Source organism: Lithobates pipiens, unplaced genomic scaffold (assembly GCF_037356315.1).
Source record: "Lithobates pipiens isolate NorthernLeopardFrog02 unplaced genomic scaffold, aLitPip1_a1.2 Scaffold_18, whole genome shotgun sequence".
In the NCBI taxonomy this organism is placed as follows: Eukaryota; Metazoa; Chordata; class Amphibia; order Anura; family Ranidae; genus Lithobates; species Lithobates pipiens.
The window spans coordinates 106,447,022-106,473,898 of record NW_027507758.1 but is presented as its reverse complement, the minus strand read 5'-3'; the positions used below and the strand labels follow the sequence as shown (position 1 = coordinate 106,473,898).

At 43.8% G+C, this 26,877-nt stretch overlaps 1 protein-coding gene across 1 annotated transcript in view; it reads right to left on the bottom strand.

Annotated features, from left to right (window-relative positions):
* VPS54 (VPS54 subunit of GARP complex) overlaps nt 1-26,877 on the bottom strand; it is a 141,389-nt gene that overhangs the window by 11,294 nt on the left and 103,218 nt on the right. The window contains exons 18-21 of the mRNA XM_077485975.1: nt 21,728-21,815; nt 20,409-20,530; nt 15,906-15,986; nt 14,079-14,186 (exon numbers count right to left, since the gene is read on the bottom strand). Of these exons, the coding sequence (XP_077342101.1) occupies nt 14,079-14,186; nt 15,906-15,986; nt 20,409-20,530; nt 21,728-21,815 (399 nt within the window). The remainder of the gene's footprint in view (nt 1-14,078; nt 14,187-15,905; nt 15,987-20,408; nt 20,531-21,727; nt 21,816-26,877) is intronic.

Below are 26,877 nucleotides of genomic sequence, written 5' to 3'. Positions count from 1 at the left end.
TTTTAACCACCTTCCTAGGGTACTTTTGGAAGCTTTATCTCCTTTGTGACTTCCTTCCATTAGGACAAAAAGAGAAGACAACTTTGAGATTTTTTGTTACTTCCAAATACTTTGGACGTCAGAAGGTGCCTCCTAGAGTATGAAAGGCTTCTTCTCCTGGCCCAGTGGGCATGGGACAGAAAGTAGGGAGTATGATCTCCTGTGTGCGGTGAAAAACCGAAGACACCTTAGGTAGGAAGGCTGGATCTGTCCTCAGCACTATCCGGCGGACATATTATAAAGGGCTCCATGATTGACCATGCCTTTATTTCACAGATTCTACGTGCAGACGTCATTGCAACCAGGAGAATTGTTTTAAGGGTCAAGAATCTTAAAGATGTCTCTTCTAGCGGTTCGAAAGGTGATTTAGTAAGTCCCTGAAGAACCAACGATAAATCCCACTTAGGAAAAACAGGCCTAATTTTTGCCATAGCCTTAAAACATCTATCAAGGGTTCCCTTGACAGGGTTTTTTCCAAAACAACTGATAATGCAGCTACCTGCGTTTTGAGACTACTTGCTGCTAAACCTTTTTTCCATTCCTCGCTGGAGAAATTTTACAACTGAAATACTGCTAATGAAATCAAAGTTCTTGCTGGAACACCAGGAGTTGTAACACTTCCAGACTTTGAAGTAAATAGCCCTGGTGACCTTCTTCCTACTTTCTAGAAGGGCGTTGATAAGTTTTTCTGATAGCCCCCTTTTCCTTAGAATTTCTTCCTCAGAAACCAGGCGGTTAGATTGAGGTATGCTGGATCTCGATGGAGAATCTGATCCTGACCCAGAAGGTACTCCCTGATTGGTAATCTCCAGGGAGGTTTTGCTGAGAGATTCAATAGGATTGAGAAACCAGGGTCTCTTTGGCCAATAGGGAGCAATTAGGATCAGATCTGTGGACTCTGTTTCTGAACTTTGCCAACACTCTTGGTATTAGCTGAAACTTGGGGGAAAGCGTAAGACAGGGGGAAGTCCCATTTGTGAGCTAATGCATCCACCTCAAGCGCTTGATCCTGTGTCTGGAGAGAGAAGAAGGCTGTTTTTGCATTTATTTGGTTTGCAAAGTGGTCTAACTGAGGAAGGCCCCAACTTTCGATGATCGTCTTGAATAACTCTTGGTTTAAAGACCATTTGGCCTCCCTTACTTCTCTTCTGCTGAGAAGGTCTGCTAGAGTTTCCCGTGCCTTTCAGATGGACTGCGGTCAGCGTGGCCAAACTGTCCTAGGCCCAACTCAGTATTTGAGGGTCTTGCTCCTTGTGCCCCCCTGCTTTGTCAGGTATAATACTGCCATCATGTTGTCTGACAACACCTGTATATGCTGTTCTTTTAGGGCCAGCTGGAAGAATAGGAGACTTAGATGAACAGCCTTTAACGCCCTCCAATTTCAGGACCTTCTTGTCTCTGGCTTGGACCAAACTCCTTGTGTTATCTGCTCTTTGAGGCGAGCTCCTCACCCCCATGCACTCGCATCGGTCATTACTCTCCGCATTACTGAAAAAGTCCAGTGGAGTCCTTTTGAGATGTTCCTTTGGTCTCTCCACCACCAAAGTGACCTTTTTGCCCCTGTTCCTATTTTGAACTTCTTTTCCAGAGGTCCCTGGTGTGTCAAATTTAGTAGAATGTCTGCCAGCAGACGTCAAGCATGTAGCCTGGCCCACTGCACTGAAGGGATTGCTGTGGTTAACAGACCTAAAACTGACATGGCTTCCCTTACTGAAACCTCTGTGTTGGTTTGAAGTGTTCTTAGAGCCAACTGCATTTTTACTACCTTCTCCTGTGGGAGGAAGATTCTTTGTTCTACTGAATCAAATTCGTACCCCAAAAACCTCACTTGTTGAGATGGTATCAGATTTGATTTCTGGAGATACAGAAGCCAACCTAGGCCGTTTAGATGTTCCTGGGTTACTTGCCGATTGAGCACTACCTGGGTCTTTTGTTTCTGCGAACAGAAGTAGATCGTCCAGATAAGGCATTATGGAGATCCCCTTCAGTCTCAGGTTCTCCAGAGTCTCTACCATCACTTTCGTGAACAATCTGGGAGAGGAGGAAAGGTCAAAGGGAAAACATCAGATCTCCTGTAAAAGGTAATTCCGCACGACTATACTTTTGAAGCAGAGTCCCCTTACCAGGTCTTAAGCCAAAGAGCCCTCCTGGCTGAATTAACTAGGGCCCTGTTTTTTCATAAGGGGATGCACTGTGCCTAGGGTCTTTGCTAATTCCTTTCTCACTGAGGAAAAGAGCTCATTACACTCCTGTGTGGACTCTTCCCTTACTAAACCAGCGATGTAGGATCTGCAAAGTGGTTTGGCCCATTAGTCCCTTAATGGGTTTTTGCATGAAGGGCATTTTCTTAGTGCAGTTCTCTCTGTTTTGGTGGTGGCTTTCTGTAAGACAGAAAAGACCCCCTACCTCTATTAGGATGAGATACTACCGCAACAGAGAGACAAGAAACACAGGGCCAAAGGCATACTCCTCACCGTGCTCCAGAGTCTCCCTCTATGCTGAACTGCTAATGGAACGTGTCATCCTAGCAGACAGCTGCAGGTGGCAACCATCACACCAAACAACCAACCACCCAGTGAAGAAAGGAAAGATGCCTCTGAACCTCTCCTACCTAGGCCTAGCTGGGAACCTGGGCACCTGCATCCGTCATCGCTGCCGACAACTCGGACTCCTCCATCACAAGCACCACAGCAGATGCCTGTGTGCACTTTAAATTAAGCTCCTGGTGTCCATCGCTCAGGAGCGTAAGGAAGTCCCGGCCAGATGACCCGCCCCTTCCTCCTGCGTTCCAGCAGCCAAAAACACATGCTGCTACGCCCTGCCAGAAATCTCTGGCCCCCGGAGATGACATTACCCACCATCCGGGACTCATGGCCGACATGCCGAGACCTGGCACGGACGCTCCATCTGAGAACACCTGCGGCCACCTGAGCACCCGGGGCGGACGACCACCAGCAGACCCTTACTCCTATGAGCCGGGGAAGGAACAGGCACCAGAGCAAACCCCCTTTTGTGCGTGAGGGAGCTGGGCTGGTCTGGTCTGGTCTGATTACAGAAAAAAAGAAAGGTACCATTAAAACCTCCTCCTTGGAGAAAGTGCAGCCCCTCTGGTTCCCCAGCAGTGCTTCCATCATGGTGGAGGAAACACTAAAACTGGTGGCATGGTGGAAGCAGCTGCTTTTAAAAGGACGTCACGCAGTGTTTTCTGTTGAGAGGTGGAGCTATGCTCTCTCCAAGGTGCTGTCCTGAAAAGCAAAGGGAGAAAAAACGGAGTTACGTACCGGTAACATCCTTTTCCGGGAGTCTTTCAGGACAGCCACCTTAGTGAGACCCTGGCTCCTCCCCTCTCAGGAAACACCGCCTTCAATTTCAAGATTTAAGCCTCGTCCTCCCTCTGCTCCTCAGTTCTTCCAGAGTACCTCCGGCCAACTGGGGAGACACAAGAACACGTCAAAACAAACAAACTTTCCATCTTACCTGACGGTCTCGTGTGACGAGTTCCCGACGATCTCCAAAAACCTGGGTGGGAACCGGGGCTGTCCTGAAAGACTCCCGGAAAAGGATGTTACCGGTACGTAACTCCGTTTTTCCCAAGTTCGTCTTTCAGGACAGCCAGAGGATAAGCGAGCACATTACCTTAGGGTGGGACCACTGCTTGCAGCACTTTACGACCAAAGGCCTGGTCTTTGGCTGACAGGAGATCCAGTCTATAGTGTTTCACGAACGTAGCAAAACTGGACCATGTTGCAGCTCTACAGATCTGTTCAGGAGATGCACCAGCCCACTCTGCCTGAGAAGTTGCCACTGCCCTGGTTGAGTGTGCTCTAATCCCCCTGCCACATAAGCCTGCCCAGTGGCTAACCTTAACCATCTGGCTATCGTACGTCTAGAGGCTCTGGAACCCTTCCTAGCCCCTGAAAACAACACAAAAAGTGAATCAGACTTCCTGAACTGACTTGTACAATCTAAATAATGAAGGACACATCTTCTAACATCCAATCTATGAAAGATGTGTTCCTGTTCTCTTACTGGATTTGAACAGAAAGTAGGTAGCACAATCTCCTGGGCTCTATGAAAACTAGAGGCTACCTTAGGCAAAAATGCCGGATCCGTTTTAAAAACCAAACGGTCCGGAAAAACCTGAAAAAAAGGTGCCCTAACAGAAAGGGCTTCGAGTTCACTCACTCTCCTTGCTGTAGTGATCGCCACCAAAAACACCGTTTTGAGAGTGATCAGTTTTAATGAGCAACATTCCAATGGCTCAAAGGGTTCTCCTGTGAGAAATTGTAAAACTAAAGAAAGATCCCAAACTGGGAAGGGGGACTTTGAAACAGGTCTCTGCCTACTTAGGGCTTTGAAGAATCTCATTATCCAAGGGTCTGAAGCTAGCTGCCTTTCTAGAAACACGCTTAAAGCGGATACCTGACCCTTCAGAGTTCCAAGGGCTAAACCTTTATCTGCCCCAGCCTGTAGGAACTCTAGAACGGCTACAGAGCTGTGCACATTGAAGGAGCTCTCTGAGCACCAGCTATTGAACCGCTTCCATACTTTTAAGTAAATGGTCCTGGTTTCCTTTTTCCTGCAGTTTAGGAGCGTGGCTACTAAGCGATCAGAGAAGCCCTTGCCCTTCAACAGTTCTTCCTCAGAAGCCAAGCTGCAAGGTTCCACCGCTCTACCTGAGGACAGCAGATTGGACCCTGAGAAAGAAGATCCTCCTGGACTGGGAGAATCCAGGGGGGTTCTACAGACAGGCCCTTCAGAATGGAGAACCACGGCCTCCTGGGCCAGTGAGGTGCGATTAGAATAAGGATAGTGTTCTCCACCTGAAACTTCCTTAACACTGCCGGAATCAGTACGGGAGGGGGAAAAGCATAGCACCTGGAGAAATCCCAATTCTGTGCTAGTGCGTCCACCGCCAACGCCCCGTCCCGCTTGTTTATAGAAAAGAAGCTGGCTACTTTCGCGTTTTCCCTCGAGGCAAAGAGGTCTATCGAAGGAATCCCCCACCTCTGGGTGATCATTTCGAAAACCTCCTGTTTGAGAACCCAGTTGCCTTCTCTCAATGTTCTCCTGCTGAGGAAATCTGCCACCTGATTTTGCTCCCCCTTCAAGTGGACTGCTGACAGGGACAGGACATTTGCTTCGGCCCACCCGAGGATGGCTTTTGTTAGGGCCCATAAGGATTCGCTCCTGGTGCCCCCCTGTCTGTTGATGTAGGCTACCACTGAGGAATTGTCCGACCTGACTTTTACGTGATGCCCCCTGAGTTCTCTCTGAAAGGTCCTGAGAGCCAGATCTACTGCCCTCAGCTCCCTCCAATTCGAGGATCTCTTCGACTCCCTCCTCTCCCAGGTACCCTGTATCAGGCGGGAGTCTAGGTGTGCACCCCAACCTGAGCTGCTTGCATCGGTTGTGACCACCCTGGATATTGGTAAAACCCACTCTAGGCCCTGGGACAAATTTGCTCCCTTTCTCCACCACCAGAGGGACCTCTTTACCTGGTCCGGAACCGACACCAAAGAATCCAGGGACCCCTGGCTGTGATCCCAAACCTTCAGCATAAATAATTGCAGGGGACGGTAATGTAATCCCGCCCACTGGACCGCCGGGAGCGTGGACGTCAGCAAACCCAATGCCGACATGACCCTCCTTACTGAGATCTGGTGGCTGTCCTGGAGAAACAACAGTGTCTTGTCTACCTTTTGAATTTTTTCTGAAGGGAGGAAGACTTTCTGTACTGTTGAGTCCAACACATATCCCAGGAAGGTGACCCTCTGGGAAGGATCTAAGTTGGACTTCTCCAGGTTCAGAAGCCAACCCAAGTTTACTAACAGGTCTCTTGTTGTCTGTAAATCTCGAGTCAACTGTGTCGGAGAAGGGGCAAACAGGAGAAGATCGTCGAGATACGCGATCACTGAGATTCCCCTGAGACGCAAATAAGCCAGAACTTCTGCCATTACTTTGGTGAAGATCCGGGGGGAAGAGGATAGCCCAAAGGGAAGTGCTTTGAACTGTAGGTGTAGCACCCCTACCGAGGTTCTTACTGCCAGTCTGAGGAAACGCTGGTGGGCCTCTGCGATGGGAATATGCAGGTATGCATCTTTTAAATCTATCGATGCCATGAAACAGTTTGGTGGAAGAAGTGCTTTCACCGAGTAAACTGAATCCATCCGAAACCTTTTGTAAGTGACTGAGACATTCAGAGGCTTCAGGTTCAGGATAAGCCTGAACTTTCCCGAAGGCTTGCGAACCACAAACACGTGGGAATAGAAGCCCCTGCCTGTCTCTCCTGCTGGGACCCGTACTACCACTTCTTGCTCCTCTAACTCCTGCAGAGAGGAAAGAAGGGCAGACGATTTTTCTGCACATTTTGGCAGCTCGGTGACAAGGAGTCTCAGAGGGGGGAGTTCTGAAAACTCCAAACGGTAACCCCTTCTGATGACCCCCAACACGAACTGATTGGAGGTGATCATCTCCCACTGTGGGAGGAAGGCCCCCAACCTTCCTCCCACTGTGACCCTGTCACTGGGACTTTTTGGGCTGTTCAGGAGGGCGAAAAATTGCTCCCCCGCGCCCTTTGCCCTTGAGCCCCCAACTTTTCTTCTGCCGATTAGTTCTAGGGGCTTCAAACTTCTTCTGGGGATGAGTCTTTTTCTTTGACTGTTCCCCAAATTTCCTCTTAACGGGAAAGGCCTTTTTCTTATCCGCCGTGCGATCAAGCACTGCTTCAAGACCTGGCCCAAACAGCAAGTCTCCTGTAAAGGGGATCCCACAAAGCTTTGCTTTGGACACATTGTCTCCCTGCCAGGTCTTCAGCCATAAAGCCCTCCTAGCTGAGTTGGTCAGAGCCGAGGACCTTGCAGACATTCGCACGGATTCAGCTGAAGCATCCGCAATGTATGCTATCCCTTTAAGCAGCATGGGAAAGGAGTATAGAATGGTCTCCTTTGCCGTCCCTGCTTCAATGTGCGCATTAATTTGGGTAAGCCAATACTCCATATTACGAGCCACCACCGTGGCTGCCATGGCCGGTTTAAGATTCCCCTGTGATGAATCCCAGGCTTTCTTTAGGAGTGAATCCATCCTTCGATCCATAGGGTTTGAAAGTACCCCCATGTCCTCGAAGGCCAGATCAGTGTGTCTGGACACCTGGGAAAAAGCAGCATCTAATCTGGGAGATTTATTCCAGACGAGAGCCTCCTCTTCTGAAAAAGGAAACCTTCGTTTTAATGCCCCAGAAAAGAAAGGTTTCCTCTCAGGATCCTGCCATTCCTTCTTGATGGCATCGATCAAGATGTCATGCACCGGGAACACCCGTTTTTTCTGTTCCCCCATGCCCTTGTACATCTGATCATGGAGTGACAGTGCCTTCTTTTCCTCTTGTATGCCTAAAGTGGTATGAATAGCTCCTAAGAGCTCATCCACTTCCTCCAGGGAAAGCTTATACCGTGAGGTTCTACTGGATTCCCCATCCAACCCCTCATCATCAGATTCCCCTTGGGAGTCTGAGCCGACACTGTCAACCTCTTCCTCAGCTTCCTCTCTGGGACCCCCTGGATTCTCTCCACCTGCAGGAGGAACATCCAAAGGGCTGGATGGTACACTCTGCTGCGCTGGTGTAGGAGTGCTCTGGGGCTGAGGCCACTGTAAACTAGAAAAAAGTGTCTGGAAGGACTGGAAAGTATTAGAAAGTTCCTTCACAGAAGCCGCCAGATCTGCCCCCTGTTCTGCTGCCTGCTCTCTAACCAATCCTTCAATACACTCTCTGCAAAGTGCCTTGGACCAGGAATCCCCCATAGAGGCTCTACATGAAGGACACTTCTTCCTAGAACCATGGGGGGACTTGCTTGTGGCTTTCTGAAAGACAGAAATAAAAGAGAGAGCAGCATAAAATTAAAAAAGAAAAAGAAACACCAGCGCTACATAGAGGACCACCGGGAGTGCCCCCCCCAGGATCAACCACCACCAGGATCCCAGACGCACTGCCCTTCCCCCCGACCACCAAGGGGGAAAAAACACCAGTGGAGCTACTGGTTATAATGTAAGGGAACACCTCCCCAGGGTTCCCCTTACCTTTGAGTGGCTGGTGCTGTTATCTCCAGGAGCTCTTGGAGCCTCTGCTTCAGACATTCTCCTGTTGAGGAAGAGTGGTGCGAACGTGCCTCCTACAGCTGCCTGTACAACTTCAGAAAGAGAGGCCGCACCAGCCGAACGCTCGGTCCCCTTTCACGTGCCGCGTCCGGAACCGGAAGACGCGGATACAACGAAGAAGTCCGCCCCCACCGGAACTGACGTCGCCCGTCATCCGGTCCGGCCTCCAGCTCCAAGCCGACTGCTAACACAGGGGGACCTTGGACGTCTCGTTGCAGCGCCCCCCTGGGCGAACGAAGGGATGGACCGCCCCAAACTTCCTGCTTTCCCCAAGCGAAGTTTAGAGTGCGTGTAAAAAAGGTCAGTACGAGGGTCCAGCTCCCCAGCCGACCGGACTGCCTACCCTGTTGCAGCACCCTCCTGGGCGAACGAACAGGAGAACCTCTAAAACTTCCTGCTTTCCCCAAGCGAAGATTAGGGTACATGTAAAAGACGGTCAGTCAAAAAGCCAGCTCTCTGGCCGCCCAGACTGCCGAACCCGTCGTAACACCCGCCTGGGTGAACGAACGGGTGAACCTCTAAAACTTCCTGCTTTCACCAAGCGAAGATAGAGTACATGTAAGACGGTCAGTACGACAGAGTCGGACTGCCGAACGGAGTCAGAGCTCCGTTTCAAATACGTAGCCTCAGTTTCGCCAACTGATTTAGCTAAGGTTCCTTAGCGGTGTCTCCCCACCGGAGGAAACACCATAACTGAGGAGCAGAGGGAGGACGAGGCTTAAATCTTGAAATTGAAGGCGGTGTTTCCTGAGAGGGGAGGAGCCAGGGTCTCACTAAGGTGGCTGTCCTGAAAGACGAACTTGGGAAAAAAATGTTTAAAAATTGAATGCTTTAATGCTGGCTATTTATATTGCTAGTTGGAACTGAGACACCTGAAAAATACATGTGAGGGGTTTACTGAGCAACAGTGAGTCTGGCTGTTAGCAATGCCCTCTATGGGCATATCTTCAGCAAATAGATAAAATACCCATACTATAGGTGTGATGTTCTTCAATATTAAAGAGTAACTCCACTTTTGTTGATAATTAAACAATGCCCTCTGGGTGAACAATGTACATTGCAGGGATTTTAACAAACTTTGTTGCAGATTCTTACCTTTTGTTATTCTGAAGAAATAGCGGTTTGTGTCGCTGTGTCCATGTGTAAAGTAAATCTAATGGGAGTGATTTTATAATCCAGGTGTTGTACTTGCAGGGTTCTAATAAGGAAAGTGGGAAGGTCTGCACCCTTTTAGATGTGATTTCCCTTAGGGAGTATCTCTGAAATTATATTTTTTTGCAGGGTTCCCCAAAATCTTATTTGTGTCTTAGTGCAGACTTCTAGGAAAATCAGTGATTGGATCACACAAGTAGGAATTTAGTTTTCTGGAGGAGTTCCGTACACCATCTGATTACAGCAATACAGATTGAAAATTAAAGGTTGTTTTTGGTACATTCAATTGCAATATGCCTTGTGTAGAAGTTTTTTTTTTTTTTTTTTTGCTTTTCTTTTCCCCACAAAAGTGGAGTTACCTTTTAAAGAACCTTAAAAGGTAGAATGGAAGAGATACAGCTCAGCTGTGTTATTCAAAGACAGAAGGCTGAAGGAGTACATAGACCCCTACTAGGATACTAATTTAGTTGAGGAAAACATGCTATCTTGCCCTTCTGCAGAATAAAAATCAGCATTAAAACACTCAACCGATAGGAAACGTCCCTACCAAAACCATTGTATGGTATCCTTTATTTCCAAAAATTTTACAAAATGTAAAACATCTTACAATATGTAATCATTTTACTAGGGCTGTGGAAATTAAAGACTAATTCCTCGATACATTTTTTTAATCGATCAAAATTCTTTTGATCGGTACTTACCTCTCCGCCGGCTTCCGGGTCTTCAGGGAGTTCCGTTGGAGATGCAGTGACATCACGGACATCGAAGTCACGGACATCGACGTCACTGGACTCCAGTGACATTGAAGTTCTGATTGAACGTAACGCGTATGGGGGAAGAGCTACGCATGACGTCACCAGCTGCTGCCCTATGGAACTAACATGAATGTTGGCTTTACATGCTGTGTTTTTATCATCTTTATGTGAGTAGTTTGTGTTTGAACACAAAAATTGAATCTTTTAGATCTTTTCTTTCTACCCATGACCTGGCGTCCTTGTTGAGATCTAAGGAGACGTGATAGAAGTTTATGGTCCGTGTTAACCCTTTTGATACCCGCTTGCATGACCACCTGTTTGAACAGGGGTCCTTGCCATAAGGTGAGAGTCATTAGTTAGACTGGAGGTGGAGGGATTGTCACGCTACTGTGGGAAAAAAAAAATTACTTACATCAGTGCTACAGTGTCGGGTGATTGTATATAGTGTATACCACGTTTACCACTGACTAATGCAGAGTTGCAATGCAACGAGATCAGCTAAAAGTGGTTGGATCTGTATGTGCGTTACAATTAATCGAAATTAGTTGATTAATCGAACATGAAAATTTGAATCACTAACACCCCTAATTTCTACTACCCTTCCCTGAAGTTGTAACACAAAGTACACTTTGCAGCAGTGTTTGATCACTCAGTTCTCAGTCCAAGAGCTGGAGGGGGACAGATGCAGCACTGTACCGATGCTAATTTTACCTAGGTAAATATGATTTCTACAAAAAAAAAAAGGCTAAAACTCAAAACCAAAAATGTAATACATCAAAGATTACCAATCATTACATGTGGTGGCTGCATTAATTTTCTTGAAGGCTCTTTCCCCCCTCATTATTCACCTGGTGATCTGGCCAGTAACACACCTTCTGTATTAGAGTGCCTAAACTCTGGATGAAGGAGCAACAGTGACACCTTTGGACAACATTATTATCAGTCTGGGGGGAAGGAAGTGTCAGGTGCACTGGCAAATTTCGATACACTAATAATTTAAAAGTCAAACTCTAGCTAACACTTTTTAAGCAGTTACAACAGCAGTTGTTCCTTTTGGGATAAGGGCTTTACATAAATACATAAAAGCTGATCATTGTAAGCAATCGTCAGTGGTAAATGGTTTGTCTCAACACTAATTGCTACAGCTGCAGGAAAGTTTGGTCTTTTAAAAAACAGCATACTTACAGGTCCGATCACCAGGTAAAAATAAAAGAAAGAAAAATTAATTTAGCTGTCACATGTAAGAATTGATAAGCTGCAACATAATAATGTTTGCTTTTGCGTTTACTACCGCTTTAAAAACTTCCCTTCCCTACCCGTCCATAAATATATGACGTTTGCAGATGGGATCTCCCCATCTTCCATACCTTTCACACCAAGCACTCCAATGTGCCTGGCTAGGTTTCCAATATTCACACTTTTTCACCTATCTGCAGTCTTGTACATACTCTTTCCCTGGCCTCCTTATCTTCCTTACCATCACCACAGGTTGGTTTATACATGCATTCAATTAGATACTCCATGATAATTTTGCTAATTTAGCAATGTTTGTTCATACACCTATTATACTATAGTTGACACCTGAATGGATTATCTAGGGTCGGAGTCCACTGGAGCCCTTGTGGGGTTATAAATGGGAGAGCCCACATGACTGGGATTTTTCGTTTCACTCTTTCACCTTATATGGGACAGCTCATTCTGCTGCTGCAAGCCATTGATCCTACACAGGTAGACATCAATATTCTCCACCTTGAGCACTTTTCTGTGCTTGGTCATGTTTTCTATGTTTTTTATATTTACATTCTTTCACGTTTCTTTTTCTTTTCAGTGATTGCCTTTACTGACATCCCTTTTCACATATCTGAAGTATTGCACGCATTGTTTTCTTGGTCTTAACCGTCTTACCATCGCAACAGGTTGGTTTATACATGCATTCTATCATATACTATGTTACAATTTTGCTAATTTAGCAATGTTTGATTATATACACATCACATTACATTTTAGCTGACACCTGAACGGATTATTTAGAATCTCTAAGGTCGCTCATTTCTACACATGCCATGTCCACCTTCCCATTGTTCCTTGGCCTGGGGTTTTTGGGTGGCACCGGTTCCTCAGCTCCCTTTCCCAAGCATATATTGCTGCCATCCTCGGTAAACATAGCCATAGGCACCTAGGCTTAGCCAATTGGCGAGTCTTTTGATTATTAATTTCCAGATATATCCCACATGCATCCAACCCTGAAGAGCGAACCACATCTCGTGAAACAGGTTGCGTGTTATAGGTGTCATCAGAGCCGGGACAAGGGGTATACTCATGTACTTTAAATGCAATGCAATCTTTAACCACTTCAGTCTCAAACCATTTGGCTGGCCAAAGACCACAGCGTTTTTTGCAATTCAGCACCGAGTCGCTTTAACTGACAATTGCGCGGTCATGCGACATGGCTCCCAAACAAAATAGACATCCTTTTCCCCCCCAAAAATAGAGCTTTCTTTTGGTGGTATTTGATCACCTCTGCGATTTTTATTTTTTGTGCTATAAACAAAAAAAGCGTCAATTTTGAAAAAAAAACGCAATATTTTTTACTTTTGCTATAATATCCCCAAAAAAATATAAAAAAAATGTTTTTCCTCAGTTTAGGCCGATACGTATTCTTCTACATATTTCTTAGGGGGAAAAAAATGGCAATAAGCGTTTATTGATTGGGGATAGTTGTATGGCATTTTTATTATTTTCTTTTTTTACTAGTAATGGCGATCTGTAATTTTTATCATCACTTCGACATTATGGCGGACAGATCGGACACTTTTGGGACCATTCACATTTATACAGCAATCGGTGTGATTAGAAATGCACTGATTACTGTGTAAATGTGACTGGTAGTGAAGGGGTTAACCACTAGGGGGCGCTGCAGGGGTTAAGTGTGTCCTAGGGAGTGATTCTAACTGTGGGAGGGGGGGCCTGGGCTACGTGTGACATGACACTGATCACCGCTCCTGATTACAGGGAGCGGTGATCAGCGTCCTGTCACTAGGCAGAATGGGGAATTGCTTGTTTACATCAGCATTTCCCCGTTCTTCCTCTCCGTGAGACAATTGCGGGTATCCCCATGGACATCGAGTCCGCAGGACTCACGACCACACTCACGGAGCTTGTGGCAGGCACTTGCGCCCACAATACCGCTCCTTGAAGGGCAACGTATAGGTATGTTAATATGCCTGTGTGTGCCCTTCTGCCGAAGTAGATCGGCATGAGCCGATCGGCAAAGGGTTAACTATGTGCAATATTATTTCGGCTTTGCCTTTGTATGTTATTTTATGTGTGGCTATTTCTGTAATACTTTACTGTATTTACATTCGTCAATTTTATTGGCCAATTGTGCACACCGCATTCAAAGTTCCAAGGGCGACATCCATGTTTCTATTGTAATATTAGGGATGGAGGCGTTACTGGTGACACCAGAGTTTTCTTTATAAAGTTTGGACAGAGTTCTGAGCTAACTGATTAGTATAACATCAACTCCTAAGCCTTGTTCAGCAGATACTGTGACCCATTCTCTATCATTTGCTTATGTGACTGGCACGGGAGGGATCTGGAGCTCAATTTTTTGGGGGGAATAAATTAGCACTGCTTATATTATTTATTATTTTAAAGGATACGTTCACCTTTTGTAACGTGTTTCAATTGCACCTGCCTCCGCACCCCCTGCCGATTGTGGGTGCAATGCTTTACAGGCTCAAAGTAAAAAAAAAATGTAAGTGCACATTTTTTACCTGGAAAAAGATGTGCATTTATTCTTTTTTTTTAAAAGGTGATTTTATCCTTTAAGGATGTGGAATTATTAGAATGAGGAAATTATATTTAGTACAGCTCTTCTATAATGCTGGAGCCTGCAGCAAGGAGATGCACAAAGCATATAACATTTTACAGAACATAGCAATATAACAAAAAAAGATGAGCTAGAGGTAGATGTACCTGTGTTTGTTCCTCAGGCAGCAGATCATAAATTGCCTCATGCATTTTAGCCACTTGTTTGCAGATATTTCTAAAGCACATGGAGGGAACGGGGGCTTTTACCTCATACTGTAAACATAAGATTTTTAACTGCATTAGACACAGTATAAATATCCTATTTATTAAGGCTCTTAAATTAAAGGGATTATTCAATTGTCAACAGTTGCACCAGTGTATGCCATAAAAATGTTGCTAGAACTTCCATATTAACATGTAAAATATCAATATAGTAGATATGGGAGCAAGTCTATTGTCACACGCTCACTCCCCAGTCCATGCTATCCAACTGCCTTAAATTCAAAAATGCTGGAAGAGGATCTTATATTTTTACCCTTGGGAGTATCACTTACCTTCTGTGCTGAAGGGGCTTACATATGCGAGTAACACCTGCCAATCAGCACTTTCAGTAGAGATCATATGATCAGGCCTCCATGTTTTAGTACTTAGGGAAGCAGGCAAGTCAGCATGGGGCAGGATATATTACAGATGAGGCTGACCAATCCCTTTGTCCATCTAGGACAGATGTAAAAGCATCAGTTCACCTTTCAGAACATGCTACATGTTACAGTCAGGGTGTAACATGTTATGAACGGACTGGCCCCCGCACCTCCCTGATCCCCGCCGTGACAGGTAGCGGGGTTCTTCTCCCTCCCCGCTAGCTGTCACAATTTTTAAAAAAATCACTGATTGACAGGGCTCTATGCATGGAAAAACTACAAGGTCCGGCAGCTTTTGCGGCACTCGGCCTGTAGTTTTCAATGAACCACCATGACACTTTGGAGCGCCGCGGTAGTTCATTCGTGTCAGACTGTATATGCTTACCTGTATGGGATGTATGGGCAAGCAGATACACTGGCAGATCTGCTGGAGACCTGCATTACAGGCTCAAAAAAATATATATTAAAAAAGAATGAAATGCTTTTTCCCTGCAAAAAAATGTGCATTTATTTTTTGGGAAAAACAACTTATCCTTTAACTCCCTCTTTAGCAGAAAAGACTCACCTTTTCTTAATCCTGCATCATCCCACTGGAACTGGAGAAAGCTCCAAAATTATTTGTTCCAGCCCAGGACTATGGCCTTTCCTAGCACCATGTGAATATTCTGGGCCAATCATGAGACACTTAGCCCTGTCACATGTGGTCGGGTAAGTAAATCACATTCTCGCCTATACCGAAAGTGCTGGGTATATCACTTTTCTTTCAGCTGGAGAATGGAGTGGGGCAAGGAAAGGTTAGTAGAAGCTGCTGGGAAAGGGAGTAGATTTAAATGACCCTTTTACCTTGCCCTGCATGAGATGAAGGAAAGGGTTACTTTAAGCTGGAAGTAGAAATGCGGTCCTATTACATGTGTCTTATTACCTATTTAAAAACATACCACCATTTACACTGAAGCCTTTCTGACAGAAGTTTAAAGCATTAAAACTGACAAAATGACTCTACTAGCAATTTGCTTCCAATTGCAATGTGTTCTGTAATTGCTTATCCAAACAACACAAGCTTTCAAGACCATTCCTGGGATTATATATGTTTCAAAAGATAGATAGTTCAATTCAAATTGCAATCAATTTGAATGCCTGTATATGCCAAATTTGCAGAAAATAGCTAGTTTCAGTACAACAATAACTGTTCACTTCATCAAAGAGACTAGCAGAAAAACCTGTAATGCATTTATCATCTACAGTGAAAATGGACTGACACTATAGTCAGAAGCGTTCACTGATCCAGATCCATATTCACTAGCTGATTATCGCTCTTATTAATAGTATGGTATATAATAATTTTAAGTACCTTTGACATGAGTTTGTCAAATAAGCCATCCATTATAGACACCAATTTGGCAGAAATTTCTGCTATGTGGTCATTGTAGTCCTGTTGGCAGAAAAAGGAGAGAAATTATTTCTGTAGTATCAACATATTTTACAGTGCCAAGACCCTTTAGTTCACTCCCAGCCTTACATCCTAAGGTTGCGATCACAAATATAACTGAATACAAATACAAAGGAAGATGTGGTGGAAAGTAGGGAAAGGAGTGTGAAGGGTGCAAGTCCGTGGCAACCAGCAAACCAAGGTGAGGTCCTTGAATGGGGTCAGGGGGAATGAGGGGAGCTTACTTTGAGCAAATAAGATTGCCTTTGATACACTTACCATAGCCCACACTACCACTGGTCACCGCTAAAGGGGGTTTCCAATCCATTCAAGCTGGCTGACCACATACAGGCAGATACAAATCTTGCAATAAAGGTTGGGGAGTAGCCTAGCAATTAGCACACACTTCTAGGATTCCTCAAGGTAAAATCCCTGTGCTAATCACTCTTTGAACTTTCCACACACACCCCTGACAACAACCGGTTGCTTGCCACCACCTAGGAGTTTGTCGGCTGACTGGTCTGCTACAAAGCCATAGACACAAAGATCTTGGTCTAGCAGATCTTCTAGTTTAAACTGCATGCAATCTGCCAACACACTGTACAACTGCATACAAATTGGAAAATAACTTAGACTGAGCACAAAGACACTATGATGCAGCAATCTCTCCAGGGAGTCCTAGCCACTTATTCATTTTAAAATGTAATATTCCAAAAGTGGGCAATACATAAACATATATATGACAGGATATGTGACAGGAGCATGTCAGAAACATCTACAATTCACCAGTCGGACCAGCTCCGTGTGAATCACACCACGCGCCTCAATTTACTGAGTTATGGATCTGGGCTGGACTTTAGCTCTTGACTAATCAACCCTGGGGGTGTTCCTTTCCCAGCCCATGTAGCCTCAAGTGAACAGAGTTAAATAGTCCATGAATGGTTCTGATGGCTGGGTCGAGAATAGGATTTTCAACACCAGTATGTCAGTCCAATCATAACAAGACCAATCACTGCTTGGCTGTCATGATCAGGTGACATATAAAACTGTTCTGATGATTTATCTTGGATTCTATATACACTAGAGCCACACGATTCTGGCTAAAATGAGAATCACAATTTTTTTGCTTAGAATAAAGAACACGATTCTCATCTTTCACATTATACAACAATTTGGGCTAACTTTACTGTTTCGTTTTTTTTAAAAATTCATTAAAGTTTATTTTCCACACAAAATTGCATTTTAAAGGCCGCTGCACAATTACCGTGTGAAATAAAATATTGCAACAACCAATATTTTATTCTCTAGGGTCTCTGCTAAAAAAATATAGATAATGTCTGGGGGTTCCAAGTTATTTTTCTGGCAAAAAAATAAAGATTTTAACTAAGTGGTTAAACTGACCTCATTTACAGACCAAAGTTCATGCCTTTGATCTAAGAATGAAATGTTACTTTGTTTATTGTTATCTCCCATGTTGAGATAAACTTGGCAGGCTGCCTGGATTTTATTTTTTTGTCAGCTGTCAGAAGTGGGCAGAAAACTATGCACTTGTTACATAGAATCAGCAAAAACTGTTTTAAGATCGGGAGGGGGTAGAATCGTTATTTTGATTCTTTGACGATTAATCGTGCAGCTCAAATATACACTACACAAACCATTTTACATGTACGTGAACCCCAAAATGTGTACGCTCAGAAAGACTTATTTCCATCTCTTTGCAGCTAATATCTTCCCTTTTTGAGAGATAAAATACATTGCTCTGACGTTTAACATAAATGAGTGGGTGTAGACATTTGGGAGCCTCCAGCGTGCATGGGCTTTGTCCTCTTATGAGCCTGCAGACCAAATGGTTGGATCTTCCCTTAAACTTCTTAGCGGCCGCTCCACATACATTTACTGCAGCAGGGTGACTGCTCTGTACCAGATCACGTACCTAGTACATGATGTGACACTTCCAGGTTTGAGGCGCCTGCTCCCAGAGACCCGCTCCCACTGCGATTGCTCACCGGGACCCACAAGAAAAAAGCAGAACGGCGGTGTGCCAGAAAGGAAGGTAGTGATCCTGTGTTTCTGCAACGCAGGAACATGGATCTCTGTCTTCCCATAGTACAAGCACATCCCCCACAGTAAGCAAGCACATTTTAGGCACACATTTAACCCTTTGACTGTCCCTGATGTTAACCCCTTCCCTGCCAGTGTCATTAGTATAGTGACAGTGCATATTTGTTAGCATTGATCACTGTATTGGCGTCACTGGTCCCCAAAAAAGTGTCACTTAGTGTCCGATTTGTCCGCTGCAATGTTGCAGTGGAGAAGTAAGAACCCATGGACATATGTGTCGATCCTACCATCTCTCAAAACAAAAACAAAACAGGCAGGGGGGGGGGAGATTTAGAAAAACTGGTGCACCTGCACATAGTAACCAGTCAACTTCTAACTTCAGCTTGTCTTAACCACTTTATGACCGGTGCATAACAACGTACGTCCATTTTTTGAAGAGGGATATCTCAGTAAAGGCAGCAGCTGCTGCCACAACCGAGATATCCATCTCTTCAGGCGCCGGTTGTGTGTGCGATAATGGTGGTCTCCGCAGTGGGTTCGCCGCGTGATCACCGTTATCGGTGGCGGGAGAGGTGCCACCCCCCCTCCTGCCGCTCTCCCTCCGCCGCTTACCAGAGCTGTCGGTAGCGGTGGAGGCGATCGGGTCCTGTCTGTGCCTGGGTATAGAGACGAGTGAGGCTAAGATGGCCCCCACTCGTCTCTATACCATAGGAGGGCGGAAGCAACGACAAAGCGTCACTTCCGCCCATACCTCTTAAAGGCACATTTTTTCAAATTACTTTTTTTTTTATTATTATTGCATTTAAGTCCAAATATGACATCTGAGGACTTTTTGACCCCAGATCTCATATTTAAGAGGACCTGTCATGTTTTTTTCTATTACAAGGGATGTTTACATTCCTTGCAATAGGAATAAAAGTGATCTATTTTTTTATTTATTTTTTTAAACAGTGTAAAAATAAATAAAATAAATTAAAATAAATAAGAATTTTTTTTTTTTTAAACACCCGTCGAGCTTGCGCGCAGAAGTGAACGCACACGTGAGTAGCGTCCTCATGTGAAAACGGTAGTCAAACCACACGTGAGGTATCGCCGCGATCGGTAGAGCAAGAGAAATAATTCTACCCCTAGACCTCCTGTGTAACGCAAAACATGCAACCTGTAGAATTTTTTAAATGACGCTTATGGAGATTTTTGAGGGTAAAAGTTTGACGCCATTCCACGAACGGGCGCAATTTTGAAGCGTGACATGTTGGGTATCAATTTACTCGGTGTAACATTATCTTGCACAATATAAAAAAATTGGGCTAATTTTACTGTTGTCTTATTTTTTTTATTCAAAAATATGATTTTTTTTTTCCAAAAAAAGTGCGCTTGTAAGACCGCTGTGCAAATACGGTGTGAAAAAAAGGGCAGGGATATGCAATTAGCAGACCTCCAGCTGTTGCAGAACTACAAATCCTATGAGGCATAGCAAGACTGACAGCCACAAGCATTACACCCAAAGGCAGAGGCATGATGAGACTTGTAGTTTTGCAACAGCTGGAGGTCCGCTAATTGCAGATCCCTGCTCTAGGGTGTTATAAAAAAAAAAACAATACATAATGTTTGGGGGTTCTAAATAATTTTCTAGCAAAAAAAAGTTTTTAAACATGTAAACACCGAGAGGCCTAGTCCTTAAGTAGTTAAGCTTTGACAATAAAACCTAAAAGCTGATTGGTTACTATGCACAGCTGCACCAGATTCAGTTTCAGTGTTTTTTTTTCCTATTTGAATTGTTTTGTTACTTCTATACCTTTTGTTGCCTCATTTTCCTATATGACAGGAATGAAACCAGACGCCTTATAATTTGGTAGCCCATTCTCCCTAAGAGTCAATCACTTTGCACTTTACTGTTGCAAAGAGTACTTATTTCAGCAGTTGTAGATATACGTCACCCTGAAGCAGAATATTCATTCTCATCAGACCTGTCATTATCAAATGAATTTCTACTACAAAGTATTTTCTCCCTACTATTCCCATGTTATCTTTTGTTTTTTGCACCCTTCTCTGTAATAGAGACTGTTGTTAGTGAAAATCGAAGACAGTAGCATATTCATTTACAGTAAAATTCACTTCAGTCACTCATCCTCCTCATTCCAGTTTTTGTGTGATCCTCTTGCCCATATTGACATGCTTTATGTAAAGTTGCATAATGTACTGCACAAGTACAATGCAGGTAGTTCACTGAGGAGGAACCAAATTTAAGTGTGCTAATCACTGCAAATTAGTTAACTGGTAAATATAAATTGGTTTAATAGCAAAAACTTCCTTGCTGATGCTGTAAATTAAAAATAGTGTTTGGAGATGCAATAACTTGATTACCTTAGTGATGTGGTCAAACTGTCGAAGTAAGCTGTACTGCTTAGGCTGCAGCCGGGCTTCGAAATGAGCTCTAATTATAGGAATATAGTGTACTATGAGCTGGAGGCAGCGGGATGAGAGAGCTGGAAGACAAAATCTCATTATCTACACTGTGATAGTTGTTATATATGTTTTTATTCTGTGCATACAGGAGAATATGCCACTGTTTAACAGCAGTTGAGATGCAGGATTGCACACCCTGTCAATGATCTAAAATAACCTGGATTTTACAAAGACATCCGTGTAACTATAGATATAAAAATAATATACATAGTATCCCTTTGGGTAATGGCTTTGCTAATATATATATAAAAAAAAAAAAAAAGGTGGTCCTCTGATCACATACAGTATTTCACTGCCATTAATACTCACAGGAAGGAATAAACTATGAAAGGACATCATAGCTTCTGCGCTACTGTGAGAGGTAACCTCTTGTTACAAGTCAGCTCACTGGGAGAACATTGATGTTTTGCAGGAGATTGTCATCAAGGGGGTAAGTATCAAAAGATCAGTAGCAAGAGACTGAAACCTGTAGTTTCCCTTTGCATTGCCTATGGTTAAAATACAACCTGGGAAAATCTTTATTTTCTAATACTTATTTTGAGAACTTATTCTATAAATAGGACAACTAGAGGTGTTGCCAGCAGCAACCAGTCACATTCAAATGTCATTTTCCAATTTTAAAGCTGAATTGCAAGAATTCTACACCTTTGTAAAAAGTGAAAACACACTACAAATTAAGCCCAAGAAGCTGCATGACATCTACTGGGCTTATCTCTATTATTTATATCTGACTGTTTTATTCTACTACTGGAAGACAGCTCTCACTGTATTTCTGGGAGCTTGACTCAGATCCTTTAAGTCGCAGCATCTTCAACCTTTCAGTTAGAGCAGCTGCTATGCCTGCCCCTCTACTCCTCCTGCAGAATCACAGAAGCTTATGTATTAAGCTTATTCACAAAATACAAAGGCTTCTCTGAATAGGAAGCAGAGGGAAGGGTGGGCAATAGCTGTAGTGTGTGCCTCTCTCCTCTCTCACATAGACCCAAATGTCAGTGTATGCTCTGGCAGAACCATAAACCTGTCAGTTATAACTAACAGAGAGAAGTTCAGGAGATGTCACGCGCCTCCTTGGACTTACCTCATAGTGTGCCTGCATTCCTGGAATGCCAGTTTTGGCTGCTACAATTCCACTTTAGCCTCCTCTACTCTTACACCAAAAAACAGCACAGACATACATATACAACAGACTAGATTTCATGAAAATAAAAATGGCTCACCCAGGTTTTTTGTAGTTATGGTCTTCAGTCCAACAACCTGTAGTGCCCCGGCTCCCAGAACCAGCTGACAACTGCGGGAGTTAAAGTACTAGACAAAGAAAGAAAATAAACACTGTTCAACTCAAGAGCTTGAAAGGTAAACAGGAGAGATGTACGTCATTCCAAGACAATTTTGAGAAGTGGGAAACCACACAGAGCATTGTGCAGATCATAATGATGAGAATGGTGGTGGATCAGAGTGTTATTCTAACCATGTGATAATATCTCTCCCACCCTTGTTATTCTAAAGAGGAAAGGAACTATAATTCATACCTCTAAGATAAGCTATTTGAGTAAAATATTCCATTAACATAATTGTGCTTGAGAAATTAATTACTATTTTATAAGAATTTTTTTTTTTGTTTAACATTAGTAAGATGGAGAACTGATCAGATGAGTTTACACTCTAAGCACACTTTGATTTCAAGGTAAAAGAAATCTCTTTGTGCAATTAGATAAATGGTGACGTTTAATGCCTTGGCTTTCCATGAATGTTAGTTGCAATTCCCAGGGTAAGTACAAAATATTTAAATAACAAAACATAAAAAATAAAAGATTTCTGTGACAATCCATCCAATCAATGAAAAGCAAAACTGGACCACCAAGAAATGTACTGTACAAGATATACAGCTATTAGACACTGAGGAGAATATACAGCACATGCAGCTACTAAACACTAAGTCTTGGTTCACACTATGAACCACAAGAGAATCGCACAGGAACTGCACCACATTCCTGTGTGATTCAGTGTAGTGTGATTTGAGTCAATTCATTCTGAATGGGCTAAAATCTTACAACATCACACCAAAGATGTGCATGCACCTTTTTTGGAGCCATACTGCAGCCGGATCGCATGGTTGTTTTGTACTATGTGATCCGGCGCTGGCAAACGCACTGTGTTTGCGACCTGCACTTGGGGTGTTGTTAACTTTGTATGGACACCCACAGAGGATTGCAAGGGAAGTGCAATTGGAATATGGTACAGGAAACATGCAGGGATTGTGGCGTTTTCCACATTGCATTAGTGTGAACCTAGGCTAGAAGGTGGCCACAGATGGATCGAAATGTGGCAGGTTCAGCAGGGACTGGCTGATCCATGTGTAGGCACTGCAGTCAACTGATCTGTTTGATAAAAGCCACTCAATCAGCTGCTGCAGCCAATGGCTTCAACGCTAGTCTGTGTATTCTGACAGCAGGAGAGTCTTCCCACTGTCAGACTACAATAGTGCAGTGGGGAAGATTCCCCTATCCACCTCGAATGTGGGGGGGGGTTACCAAATTATGTGGCCCAGGTTTGGAGATATACAACAATCAATTCCTACTAAGCACTTTGCAAATAAGATTAGCACTCAATGTCAGTATAACTTTGTAAACAACGCAACAATGAAAACACAATAACCCTTTTTATGTTACTGATTATAGAAAGCCAAGACTTCTGATAATTCCTAAGACCTGTACACATGGACCAAATATTGGGGCGGCATTGGCTGGTTCAATAGATACCAGCGGCTGCCATTCCGCCCATGTGTACAGCAGCCAGTCCGACAGAAGCTCTGGCGTCTGTCGAAGAGGCATGACTGAAAAAGGTCGGTTGATCAGCGCTCTCAACCAATGGGTGAGAACACTGACCGGTGTGCTCTGGCAGGGGGTGGCCATCCCCCTATCAGAACACAATAACTCAGCGGGCAGATAGCTGTACTGACCTTGGATTGTTAGTACAGAAAGAAAATATGTACCAGGCTTAACACTACCCCCAACTTCAAACTATGCCCGAAAAAGAATTAAAGGATAGTTTAAAAATAAATACATGCACTTTTTTTGCAGGTAAAAAAATGTGCATTTATTTTTTGTAGTAGGAGCCTGTAAAGCATTGCACCCACAATCAGCAGAGAGATTACTGATGTCATGCAGGTCTCCTGCACACTGTCAGTGTACATCCCTTACGGGTAAGGCAATACTCCCCGACAGAAAGACTGTGTGTCTAAAGGATGTGGCTGTGTGGGTGCAGCCCCGGACAGCCATGCTGTTTCAAACAGCGACAGCTAGTACGGGGAAATTTTACCCGCACTGATGCCATAGGGATAGGTGGCGACTGCAACACTGGGAACATGTTACATGTTCCACCCTAACATCTGGTGGAACATGGTGAACAAGGTGAACTTATCCTTTAAACTAACGCTCTGCCACTCTTAGGTTATGTTCATACTTGCTTATTCTCGGCAAAGCTATCTGCAGTGAATAGATTTTCAGAGTAGGGCTAAGCAGCTGCTGTCAAGCGTTCTGGAACGAACCTCTGCCCGTCAATTTTTAAAGGGATAAACGTGCCGCAGCCAAAAACCAACCATTTGCCTTGTGGTTGTGGCACAGCCCCATTGACTTGAATAAGTGAGTTTGATAAGCAGTGACATGTCGCTTTAAATCTACCTCGACCAAAATGCAAAGCATCGTGGCTCGTGGCTTTGGGTGGACAGACTCAACCACCTTTTGCACTGCCCCCCTGCTCGCTCACATGAAAAGAGACTTTAAAGTATATATAATCTCCAACAATGAACTTCCTATTTGATCTCTTTTGATCTGTTAAATATATCATAGAAAATACATTTTAATATCTTTAAAATAAGAGCATATAAATAACTGTAATGCAGATAGAAATCCATTATGCCCTTTGCACACTTCCTGTGTTATCTGTGACTACATAAAACCAATCCCTATGGCTCGGTGGTGAAGAGGAGGGGAGTTGTTCTGCAGTCCTAACACATAATATACAGTGGTGTGAAAAAGTGTTTGCCCCCTTCCTCATTTCCTGTTCCTTTGCATGTTTGTCACACTTAAGTGTTTCGGAACATCAAACCAATTTAAACAATAGTCAAGGACAACACAAGTAAACACAAAATGCAATTTGTAAATGAAGGTGTTTATTATTAAAGGTGAAAAAAAATCCAAACCATCATGGCCCTGTGTGAAAAAGTGATTGCCCCCCTTGTTAAAACATACTATAACTGTGGTTGTCCACACCTGAGTTCAATTTCTATAGCCACACCCAGGCCTGATTATTGCCACACCTGTTCACAATCAAGGCATCACTTAAATAGGAGCTGCTTGACACAGTAAGGCCCACCAGAAGATCCTTAAAAGCTACACATCATGCCGAGACCCAAAGAAATTCAGGAACAATTGAGAAAGAAAGTAATTGAGATCTATCAGTCTGGAAAGGGTTATAAAGCCATTTCCAAAGCTTTGGGAATCCAGCGAACCACAGTGAGAGCCATTATTCACAAATGGCGAAGACATGGAACAGTGGTGAACCTTCCCAGGAGTGGCCGGCCGCCCAAAATTACCACAAGAGCGCAGCGACGACTCATCCAAGAGGTCACAAAAGACCCCACAACAACGTCCAAGGAACTGCAGGCCTCACTTGCCTCAGTTAAGGTCAGCGTTCATGCCTCCACCATCAGGAAAAGACCGGGCAAAAATGGCCTGCATGGCAGAGTTCCTAGGAGAAAACCACTGCTGAGCAAAAAGAACATCAAAGCTCGTCTCAATTTCTCCACAACACATCTTGATGATCCCCAAGACTTTTGGGACAACATTCTGTGGACCGATGAGACAAAAGGGGAATTCTTTTGAAGGTGTGTGTCCGAGTATATCTGGCGTAGAAGGAACACTGCATTTCATAAAAAGAACATTATACCAACAGTAAAATATGGTGGTGGTAGTGTGATGGTCTGGGGCTGTTTTGCTGCTTCAGGACCTGGAAGACTTGCCGTGATAAAAGGAACTATGAATTCTGCTGTCTACCAAGAGATCCTGAAGGAGAATGTCCGACCATCTGTTCGTGTACTCAAGCTGAAACGAACTTGGGTTCTGCAGCAGGACAATGATCCTAAACACACCAGCAAGTCCACCACCGAATGGCTGAAGAAAAACAAAATGAAGACTTTGGAGTGGCCTAGCCAAAGTCCTGACCTGAATCCTATTGAGATGTTGTGGTATGACCTTAAAAAGGCCGTTCATGCTTGAAAACCCTCTAATGTAACTTGGTTGCAGTTGTTGCTGCTAAGGGTGGCCCAACCAGTTATTAGGTTTAGGGGGCAATCACTTTTTCACACAGGGCCATGATGGTTTGGATTTTTTTTCACCTTTAATAATAAACACCTTCATTTACAAATTGCATTTTGTGTTTACTTGTGTTGTCCTTGACTATTGTTTAAATTGGTTTGATGTTCCGAAACACTTAAGTGTGACAAACATGCAAAGGAACAGGAAATGAGGAAGGGGGCAAACACTTTTTCACACCACTGTACTAGGATGAAAGCACGCCTTCTCCATGAATATGAGAGAGCATGGTCCTCTCCTCTTAGAGGGGAGGAAGTGTATTACTGGCAGTTTCACTAGGTTAAGGTAAATGGGGGAAAAAAGTATGAAAGAAAGACAGCCACCATAGTGGCATAAGGGTAAAATATTATATTTCTGATCTTGGGTTTAGATACACTATAACCCTCCCCCTCAACCTATTACTAACAATTTGCCTAAACCTAGGGCTTATTTTTGGGGGATGTCTTATTTATGTCCCCTGTCTTCTCTCCCCCTCTCATCACTATGACATCTTTAATCCCAAAAATATGTAACCCGTTTTGTAAAAATATAAAATGTCCAGTGAGTCTCCCTTTGTAACTTTATTGTCACAAATACCTCAATTACAGCGCCAATGGATGCTCACGTGATCCGTCGGAGATCTCCAGCAGGTCACGTGAGCACCCATCAGCTCTGTAAATAAGGTATTTTCCACAATAAGAAGTTACAAAATGAGACACAGTGGACATTGTATAACATTTTTACAAAACGGATTATATATTTTTACATAGATTTTATGAAGGCTTATTTTCAGGGTAGGGCTTATATTGCAGCCCTCACCGTGAATCAGGCTAGGTGTTATTTTCGGGGGAAACACGGTATGCATGTGTGTGTGTCTACATATATATGGCCCTGGGACATTGATCTCCTTACCGGCATAGTGAAAGAGAAGTGCATAAGTAATTCTCATAGCAGAGCCAGTAAGAAGGAGATCTTTCCCATCTCCCTGCCTGTACACAGAACGATAACTGCTAATG